The sequence below is a fragment of the Setaria viridis genome, chromosome 6 (assembly GCF_005286985.2).
Source record: "Setaria viridis chromosome 6, Setaria_viridis_v4.0, whole genome shotgun sequence".
In the NCBI taxonomy this organism is placed as follows: domain Eukaryota; kingdom Viridiplantae; phylum Streptophyta; class Magnoliopsida; order Poales; family Poaceae; genus Setaria; species Setaria viridis.
Window position 1 is genome coordinate 3,220,733 of NC_048268.2, and position 10,274 is coordinate 3,231,006.

Here is a 10,274-nt window from a genome sequence, read left to right on the forward strand (position 1 = left end):
CCTGGGTCGGCGATGGCTTCGGATGGCCCAAATGCGATGCATTCAAGTGGGCCAAAAGAAAATAAATATGGGCTCACGGGTAGATCTGGCTGGACCGAACCATGCAAACCAAGGGCCCACAAAGCCCAGCTCCGTCCTCAAGCCTCAAAACGACCAGCCAGGTTCATCTTCCTCCTCTCGCTCCCAACCCAACAAAAAAATGTTTCTTTCTCGCGAACTTCTTCCATGGCGGCGCCCCACCCATGGCCCCCAGGCCCTGGCGGGTCGCCTCCTGAGTTCCTCCTCACCCCACTCCTACACAGACGACGATCCACCGTTTACGCGGATCCCTAAGAGCCCACCTCGAGCGCCCTCGACGCCGCCGCCGCCGCCGCCCCCGAAGCCCAAGGCCCTGGCGGGAAATATCAGGCCCGACGAGCCTGCGCACTCCGACCTTCCCTTCGACTTCAGGTACTCGTACTCGGAGACGGACCCGGCGTGGAGGCCCATCGGGTTCCGCGAGCCCACCCGGTTCTCGCCCTTCGGCCCCGGCCGCCTTGACCGGCCATGGGACGGTGTCGCCGCCGGGCGAGGCGGAGGCGGGGATGGAGAAGGCGTTGAGAGGAGCAGGGAGGAGGTTCTTGGGGAACCGCTGTCGGAGGAGGAGGTCGCGGAGCTGGTTGAGAGGTACCGGCACAGCGACTGCTCACGGCAGATCAATTTGGGTGAGTTTTGCTGCTCCCAGTACCAAAATGGTGTATCCTTATGTTGGTGATGCTTTTTGTTAGAGATTACCAAACCTGGTGTTGGTTAGTTGTTTGATTAAGCTTAGTCAAGTGCCATTTTTGTGAAATGGGCTGGATCTTATGAAAAGAAATTGTACCAGCAAGATAGTTGGTATTGGTTTCAAAAGATTGAACCTAAAGATTGCTCATGTCTGTGAATGCTCCATCTTTTCATTTGCGTGTGGGTCACCTTTTTACATCTGCAAAAAGTTCAATCAATGCCTCTTGAAGTGTTCACTTTTGGGGGTGAAATGTGCAAGGAAAATGTGTTGTTGTTGGCATTGGCATATAGGGGAAATGGTGCTTGGTTGCAGTTTCCTCTTCTCTTGAGTAGAAAAGATCAAAATTTGCAGTAGTATTTTCTAAACCTTGCAAGTTTTGCTCATATAGCATAGAATCAATTTTGCATTCTGAACAATTAATATCATGGGTTGGATTAACATCTTAATATGAAGCATCATAATGAATACCAAATTGTATGTAAAATCCATGTGTTGCATTGCATGTAAAGGATGTTAGCAGAATATACTGGTTCGGTGTTGCATCTGAATTTTTTCCTCAGTCATGTCAAGGACATTCCATTTATCTTAGAAAGATTTCTGTGCTCTGGTAAAAAATGATGTTTCATGCTCTCAGGTAAAGGTGGTGTAACGCACAATATGCTCGATGACATCCACAACCACTGGAAACGTGCAGAAGCTGTGAGGATCAAATGTCTGGGAGTGCCAACACTTGACATGGACAACATATGCTTCCATCTCGAGGTCTACATGCTTGAGAATACTAGGATATGTTCTCTTCTCTCTGTGCCTATTTGTCATGTCCTCATGTGAGTGCACATTGTGCAGGATAAAACAGGTGGCAAAATCATATACCGCAACATAAACATCCTTATCTTGCATCGTGGTCGGAACTATGATCCAAAACAGAGGCCTGCCATACCATTGATGTTGTGGAAACCATTAGCTCCCATTTATCCTAGGCTTGTGCAAAATGTTGCTGAAGGGATGACTTTTGAGGAAACAAAAGAATTGAGGAACAAAGGGTTAAATTCTCCACCACTTACGAAACTGAGTAAGTTGAGACTACTTTATAAGCATTTGAATTATATGAGCTCACAACTCCATCATGTGGTTCCGATATTGAGTTATTTGTTTCATCAAAGTTTGAATCTTTCTGCGTTGTGCAGCTAGGAATGGTGTCTATGTCAATGTTGTTGATAAAGTGAGAGAGGCCTTTAAGACTGTGGAAGTTGTCAGACTAGATTGCTCTCATGTTGGGACTAGTGACTGCAAGAAAATTGGTGTGAAGCTGAGGGTATGTTCCATTGTTCCTAGGCATCTGCTGCCATATTATACACTCAGTCTTCCCTTTTTTTTAAGTTTCTATGCATCTAGAAGTATTACTGTCTTAACCTCTAGTTTGCGAGCCATAGAAAATTTGATGATTGTTTCATTTATTCTTTTTTTTTCATTTCACAGGATTTGGTTCCCTGTGTTCCCATATTATTTAAAGACGAACAAATTATACTCTGGAGTGGGAAAGTTAATCAGGAGCATTCAGTTTCAGCTCAGTGCACTTCCAGGCCACAATGATGCTAGCATCTGCCTATACCCAGAGAAGTTGCTAACACAAGCTGCTTCGATGACTTTCCCCTGGATATGATCTCTGAAAATTACATGGTAACTGTTTTCAGATGGTGGGTTACAAGGAACTGCAGCTAATGATCAGATTGGTCGTCTACATTTTCTTGGTGTTGGTTTGCTGCCAAGGATGCAGTGCCGCAGAAAAGAGAATGATACCTGCTCCAGTTTGAGTGCACAGCAATCTAATGCTTACTGTTTCAATATGCAGCCGCATCTTCAGAAAGTGATGCATTACGATCACTTGTAGTTCCTGCAGTGGGATCCGTATAGTCAGTCTTCCATCCTCTGGCCTCAACTGTTTCATTCTGTAGCTTTGACTGTCTGGATGGAAATCGCTACTCTAGATTAAGAGGTGTGACAAATTGGGACCATGCCCTTTTGAACAGATAGTGTGTAGCCTGACTCTTAACTAGGCGTTATTCGGATAGGTAGGGATTAGATTGAATCCATTTGAATTGGGGACAAGTTTGTTTGAGCTTTGATGAGGTACAGACATTACGGTGTACTGAACGAGAATTATGTTATGTTAGAAAGAGAATCTGCATTGTTTGTATGGCTCTACCATGCTTGTAACTTTAAGCCAGTAATTGATGCCATTGGTTCAGCAAAGACTGAAAATGTGGATCATCTCAGGCCACTCATCATTTGAAAGTGGCTTGGCTGGCTCTAAACTTTCTGAAGAAAAGACAAAAGAACTCTGAAATTCCTCGAGCATCTCGCTATGATAACGCAAAAGATTCGCACCACATAATAGAAAACCTCTGAATTTTCAACCACAGGAAAACTGTTGGCAAGGGAAATTCTAGAGCACGATAGGAAAAGCATTTTGATATCGAATTTCAAATATCACCAAACTTTCTTTCCCAGACTAGCTACAGTATTACAACATAATCTTTACACAGAACAGGAGAAAATAGCAGGAAAGAATATATACTGTTGGGATTAACCAAAAAAACTAAAAACTTTCTTTGATTGTGTTTCTCTCCAGCCTAGCACCATTGTTCCTCCAAATGAGAACTGTCATGAGTCTTTAATCCCATGAATTAAAACAATAAAAAGTTCCTTTTGATATCAACATTCTTGTGTAGTGCTGTCTCAATTACTGTGCGGTAGCTGTATACTTCTATGTGCGTCAGTGCATACCGTCAGTCAGAGCTGATGCTCGACGCCGTCTGCAACAAGCCATCGTCACCGGCGGCGGCTGTGGCGGCCACATCGTCTCCGGCAACCTCCATCCACGAGGCGTCGGTTTCGTCCCACGACCGCGGCCGGACGCCGGTGCGGAGGAAGACGACCATCTCGAGCGCCTCGAACACCCTGTACCTGTCCAGCACCCCGTTCCACATGCCGCTGACGATGCAGTAGTTGGTGTTGTACGGCTGGCGGTGGTGCGCGGCGTGCTGTGCCCGCGACACGAGCACGCCGGCGGCCTGCAGCGCCTCGACGCCGGGCGGCAGCCGGCGGCGCTTCTCGTGCGCCCACGCGTGGAACTGCTGGCTGAGCACGACGCAGGCCGCGAACGCGCCGGCGAAGGCGTGCGCCGCCGCGGGCGCGGACGCGGCGGAGAGCGCGGCGTCGGCGGGGACCAGCGCGAGCGCGGCGGCGCGCGCGAGGGCGTGCAGGTTGTTGCAGGGCTCCCGGCGGGTGATGGTGGACGGGTAGCGGTGGTGGCCCTGGAACGCGGCGATCTGGGCGCCGAACACGGGGGTGTTGGCGTCGCCGTAGTTGTCGACGAACCAGTGGTAGACGCCCGTGGCGAGGTCGGCGAGGGAGTAGGCGGCCAGCGCCGCGGCGAGGGGCTCGGCGGCGGAGCCCCCCGAGCCCGCGGCGACGAGGGAGGCGGACGTGGAGAGGGAGGAGAGGATGGCGGCCGAGCCCGCCAGTGTCCACGCCCGCTGCGGCCACGTCGACCGCAGCTCGTCCGGATCGGCGCGCGACAGGGCGGACAGTGATGATGACGGCAGCGGCGGCGGCGGCGACGTCGTCGTCGAGGCGGCCTGGCACGGCGGCAGCGACCGGCGGAGCGGCGGGAGGTGGCAGCGCGGGGTGAGGGTGTACATGGCTGCGGCTCGCGATCCGCGCGTGACGTGCGAGCTCGTGATTCGTGAGCTGCTAGCTGAGGTCTGTATCAAACGGAGAGCTTGAGGAAACTGGAACGGCAAATGGCGTGGAAGTCTGTCTTTAATTTGCCTCTCGCTTAAAGTGCAGGTGTATGGTTATGCATGGATGTGTGGTGTGATGGGGATATACGTGGGGAGATGGAAGGCGGAAGATGAGGACCAGGGACATATTTGGAATAATTTAATGTAATTTTTTGAAGAAAGAAATGGGGTAGTTTTGCAGGGTTTTTTTTTTACCTCTGAGAAGCTAGAGTCCGATTAACATAAAACTAATTTTCCAAACTAATTTTTATATTAATATTTAAGTGTTCAGCCCTATAGTAATTCTCTTCCTCGTCTATTTTTATTTATCTTTTTTCAAGAACTTGACTGAGCAAGCATTTCATTAAGAAATAAGACGTCTGCTTCTGTAGCTTGTATTTTGATTTGAAATGTTTCAACATTACGCAAACTACATACATGTTTCCACTAACAACTAGTCAAATGCAGGCATAATTCATAAAAGCTGCATCAACAAATTTGTACTTTTTAAAGTATTTTAAAGATGATAGTGATTGGAAGTTAAAATCTAAAGAGAAATTGAAGTTCAAAATATAATTTTAATAACTTTTATGCCAAAATACGCCCTACATTAATGCCATAGGTGCACTGCATGTATATTTTTAGATGGGAAAATACCAGAAGAGTTGACTGAAACAGTGTGCTGACGTAGCTCAAAAAGTTCGCACAGCGGGCTGGATTGTGTGGTCTCTACAGAAAGTACGCCTTGTGCAGTTGCTGGCCATGTAAAATGGAACGGAACGGAAGCAATGAAGCATCAACCTCAGCCCGATCCATTGCGGCATTGCTGCTGCATCCGCAGCCACAGAGAGGCCCACGGATCTGGACCCATGAGGCTGTGACGTCGCCCTTGAGCAGCCGCCAGAAAAAGCTGTAGCCTGTAGGAACACAAAGAATGAAAGAATTCCCACACACCCCAAAAAGATCCAAAAAAAAACCTCAAGATTGCAACCATCATGCATCATATTTCATGCACTATGCACCTTTGATGATTTCAAAACTGGCAGTTAAGGCAAAGCGAAACAAAGCACTACTGTTCATTCTATTGCAGTCTTGATGTTTGTCAGCTCAGACAATCTCAAATGGAGGTGAATGAAGCAGGGTGCTCAAGTATTCATGGTGTGAAAGTGAACCCTGCTAAACACTGGAATGCATAAAATTCGAATAACCCTTGATCAGCACAAACTATTGAAACCGGGATTCGGATGACCGATTATATACCCGGAAAGAAACAGCATCGGCGAACTCCGTTACAATATTATTTGGATACACTCAACCACACTTGATGGCCTATGGATTTCAGTTTGTGGTCAACAAACGAGTGACAGGGAAACAGCAGCCATTGATCCATTATTAGACCTCATATGGAAACCTAACCCTATATCTACATGATGCTTGCACAAGCAAAACTGGATTCGTTGTGCGGAGACGTTCATCATCCATGGCCCTCTGATCTTGCCAAAGTTTCAACCTCATGCCTTTGCCTGCATCAGAATGCAATTTTGCAGGGAGTTTAGCATACATATCACTCACTTGATGAATCAAAATCCATACAGCACAAGATTATCAGTGATTTTCTCTTTCCAGTTTTGTAAATAAGGTTTTGCAAGCACATAATTCTTATCACTGTACTGTATGTATTTCAATGTGGAAGAAACATTTTAAGATTTATCTTCATGCCTACCTACAACTATGCTATTCTGATGTTACTAACCCTCAAAGCAAACCATCCTACTAGTTTGAATGATAGTTGCCAAGATTGAAAAGTAGGATAAAACAACTAAGCATATAAAGAAAGTAAGCTATGCCAATTTTTGCACTTGTTTGTCATGGACCACACATCTGTAGACACAGATTGACTAGTGAAAACTAACGCTACACATAAATTCCTTTTTCTTTCCCTAGTTCAGAAAACAATGATCATTTCAGTCTATACAGGAAAACAGCAACCACGTGGAAATTATAAAACAGCCAAATTACCTGAGAGTACAGGAATGTGCCAAGGATGGCAATGGCAGCTCCAAGCGCATTGACAGGGCGGACAGGTGTGTGGAAGATGATGATTGACGAAACAATCACTGATATGCGCTTCATTGTATTGCCAATGCTAAACGTCAATGGAGAAATCTGATCCAGAGACATGTAAGACACCTGGTTATACAAGTGGTAGAACACGCTCTGAGCAGCAATCCACCTACAAAATTCAACAGTAACACATTAGAAAAATATCAACATGTATAAATTTGTGATATGAGATTGCCATAAATACTGACACTAATCCAGCATATTTTATAGTCCTTCATAAGGACAGCGATGAAGTCTAACATGTATATGCCCAACAGAAGAGTAAAAGAAATAGTCATGCAAGTAGGTCTCCCTCTTAATATAACAAGAACATTGAGACCATTTCAAGCCACCTCATGCAGTTTGGGATCATACTACAATCTACAATACGACAAATATAGAAGGAAAATTGTAAACCATTAACTTCTTGTTTACCAGATAACATTTGGGCCAACTTCCGCAAGAGCCTTTTGCCAACCAGCAGCCCACATTTGGGGGCCTTCCATAGCAATAGCAAATGGAGTTAGTATGACAAGGGACATTATTGACAGGCAAGCATAGTAATTCATGCCACTGACAGACTTCCCCTTCATGCCCTTCTTCGAGAAGATGTTGCGGAAAACAAATGCAAGGTTGGATATCATAGCACCCATAAATCCTGGTGGAAGGCAAATGGTTTACATTAACATCATGAAAAGGAGAACAGTTGTTTCACCTAACATGAGAAAGACTGTTTAAAACAATTCAAACTTATTAGCAACTCCTATTTTGTCTCTCTCTAAGCTTAAATCTAGGCATGAAACTTCACGGAAAAAAATGGGAGAAAAAGGACATCAACGCGTTTCATTTGTTAGAAAAGAGGACAAGAATATACATATGTAGCTTTTTTCCATCTAGGTTCCTTAGACCATTAATAATTCTATCTATTTTTCAGTATTTTTTTCAAGTCTCCATAAGTTCATGAAACGCACAGAAATCTAGATAGAGATTATAGAGCAAAAGAGTAATTTCACAAATCAAATTTCTTCAAAAGCAATTGGAAGCAACGGCCTTATTTAGCTCATAATTAAATGCATGTTTCTAAAATTTAGCCTTTACACTAACAATTCAAAAAAATCCTACATTAATTTCTAAGCAAGTAATTGGAAGAGAATACCAAAGAAACAATTTATACTTACCAACCATATTAAAGTTCAGCTCTGTGACAGCAGCTAGAGCACAACCACCAATGATTGGAAGAAGAGAGAGATAGACTGGAACTGGGAATGTCTCCCCAAGGATGAACCTCGACACCAAGACACTGAATGCAGGTTCCGCACTTTTAATTATGTGCGTGAATGATACTGCCACCTTAGACATGCTCACCGTCGCAGCAACATGGCCAATTGTATGTGCCACAGCAACCTTCATCAATTAATCACCAAATTCGGTTACACTTTTTTCCATGCAGATACAATAGAAAAGAACAATGGACATGAAAGAACCAACTCACCGGGAAAAGGACTTTCCAGAAATCTAGGTCGGTCTTGGGAGCCTCAACAAGACGGGTGGCCCATGAGAAAATCATCATCGCAGAGCCGCAGGCGAGGGAGAGTGTGGAGGTGAGCCAGGGGTATGGGAAAGCATTGAGAACCTTCTTGTTGTAAATGTTAAATATCACATTCAGCGCCCACCAGGTCGCAAAATAGATGGAGATCTTTAGCTTCTGTGCACCTTCTGACTGGACTGGCACCACTTCAGCCTTGGACTCCTTGTCATCAGCAGCAGAAGCTGCGCACCGGAATTCAAGTGGCTGCCTCTGAGCCTTAAGCTCGGCAGTGCGCGGACCATCTAGCGGTGCAAGGTAGAGTGGTCTGAGGGAGGAGACCACATATTTTGAGGGTTTGAGACTGGAAATGGATGGAATTGAAGCTGATTTTGAGCGTAGGCTGGAGCCTGAGAAAGCTGCAGGGGCAGGAGAGAGCCTCACAGAAGGTAACATGGCTTCTGCAGATCAACAAAGAAGGTTTTAGATGGCAGCATATGAAGTACATATAGAAAGTGACACAAAAGCTTGGACTTTTCCCTCAAAAATTGAATAAAACAAATTCTGATGTTGCTCTGAATAAAAAGCTTTCTTTGTGTTGCAGATCAATACATCAGCGCTATACAGAAAGTGACATGAAAACTTTCCTCAGAAGACTGCTTCGAAGAAATTCTAGATATTTCTTTGGTCAAAGGTGTCATTTGAAGTAATATCATGAATAATCGAAACATAAACCTTTCTTCACTCAACAAGTCATCAGCTTCTTGCAAAGACAGTACTACAGAATTCTACACGGCAAAGCCACCGCCATCTAAAATCTCATCGATCAATCCCCATATGCTAAAAGCTAAAATACGAGATGAGGACAAATTGCATCCAGGACATCGTTTTCGAGTTGTAATCTACACGTAAGGGTGTCACCTTTCTTCTTACGAGGGTTCGAACACCCGTGATCTATTCAGGCAGATTTCACATGCAAAGCACCCACCTTTTTCAGTTAATACCCATACGCACAAGGGGAAAAATAGATTGGCCTTGAATCGCGGTAAAAAAAATGGATGAAAAAGGGGAGAAACTATGAAGGTGATGTGGTGCACGGGTGCAGTCGGGTGTTGTTATAGCGGCAAGTAGCCGGCGCCAGCAGGTGGTGGCGGCCGGCACGGAAACAGGGGTGGGGGGAGAAGGAAGGCGGCGGCCGTGGTTCAAACGGCGGCCGCCGGCGCTCCCCCAAGGGGTAAAGTCGTAAAGATCATCCACCGGCTATGCAGACTAATACAATAAATAAAAAATAAAAAAAAGGAACGAACTTTGCAGGATCAAAAGAACGGATCTTACCTTTCCTCCCACAAACCAATCAAGAACGGCAACACCTCTTCCCGGGATCAATCCGCCCGGCTCAAATCAGAACAATAGCAGCTGGTGACGGCGGGAGTTTTCGCGAGGGATTCGAGGCGGGGGCGGAGCCTCTGGATATATGGTGGGCGGGGAGAGACGGGGATCGCACCGGGCGGCCCTTGGAATCTGAGATGGGAATTCGGAGATCACAAGGAAGAGCAGGAGGTGGCACGAGGAGCGGTTCGCTTCCGGCGAGTCGCGAGTATAAAGGGGGAGGAAGGTGGCGGCTTGGTAGGTGCCGGTGCGCGTGTCTTTGTTTGTTTTTTTGCCCTTTTGACGAGTGGTTTGGTTAGGATGGGGAAGTACGGGGTCTTTTGTGCAAATGTCTTTTGTAGGGAGACCAGGGTACCCGACCATAGTTTTGGGGTGCACATGGGTTTGGTTTGGGGTTTTATGGAATGGAACAGTGGCTGGTGAGGCATGCATTTCATGTGAACTTGTTCGAAAACTTAGGAATTGATCATTGGTATAATCTAAGTTAGTTAGCTTATGTGTTAGGTTCTTCAGATTTGTTTTTAATCTAAAATAGCTAGGGTCCTCAGGTACTTTTGTGCTACGCTTCATCAGATGTTCTTTGTAATATTTGCTAGTACATGTATAGCAGGAAAATATGGCACCCTCACTATAAAAAAATATTTTTTTTCTTTTTTACATTGATGTAAGGCTGAAGCATGACTTTTGTAGACGATAGAATACATTG

At 45.5% G+C, this 10,274-nt stretch overlaps 3 protein-coding genes across 3 annotated transcripts; 1 reads left to right on the forward strand and 2 right to left on the reverse strand.

Annotated features, from left to right (window-relative positions):
* Nucleotides 1-52: 52 nt before the first annotated feature.
* Nucleotides 53-2,963, forward strand: LOC117860568 (CRS2-associated factor 2, mitochondrial). The gene is made up of 5 exons (XM_034743889.2): nucleotides 53-704; nucleotides 1,401-1,528; nucleotides 1,613-1,838; nucleotides 1,954-2,081; nucleotides 2,246-2,963. The coding sequence occupies exons 1-5, from the start codon at nucleotides 68-70 to the stop codon at nucleotides 2,357-2,359; spliced, it is 1,233 nt and encodes a 410-aa protein (XP_034599780.1). The 5' UTR covers nucleotides 53-67; the 3' UTR covers nucleotides 2,360-2,963.
* A 260-nt stretch (nucleotides 2,964-3,223) lies between these two features.
* On the reverse strand, nucleotides 3,224-4,666 carry LOC117860572 (fatty acid desaturase 4, chloroplastic-like). Its single transcript, XM_034743891.2, has one exon. The coding sequence runs from the start codon at nucleotides 4,468-4,470 to the stop codon at nucleotides 3,556-3,558; it is 915 nt and encodes a 304-aa protein (XP_034599782.1). The 5' UTR covers nucleotides 4,471-4,666; the 3' UTR covers nucleotides 3,224-3,555.
* Nucleotides 4,667-5,778: 1,112 nt separating this feature from the next.
* On the reverse strand, nucleotides 5,779-9,803 carry LOC117860571 (glucose-6-phosphate/phosphate translocator 2, chloroplastic). Its single transcript, XM_034743890.2, has 6 exons — nucleotides 9,515-9,803; nucleotides 8,147-8,640; nucleotides 7,833-8,058; nucleotides 7,090-7,312; nucleotides 6,571-6,784; nucleotides 5,779-6,074 (listed from the first exon to the last, which is right to left on the reverse strand). The coding sequence occupies exons 2-6, from the start codon at nucleotides 8,633-8,635 to the stop codon at nucleotides 6,063-6,065; spliced, it is 1,164 nt and encodes a 387-aa protein (XP_034599781.1). The 5' UTR covers nucleotides 8,636-8,640; nucleotides 9,515-9,803; the 3' UTR covers nucleotides 5,779-6,062.
* Between the last annotated feature and the right edge of the window lie 471 nt (nucleotides 9,804-10,274).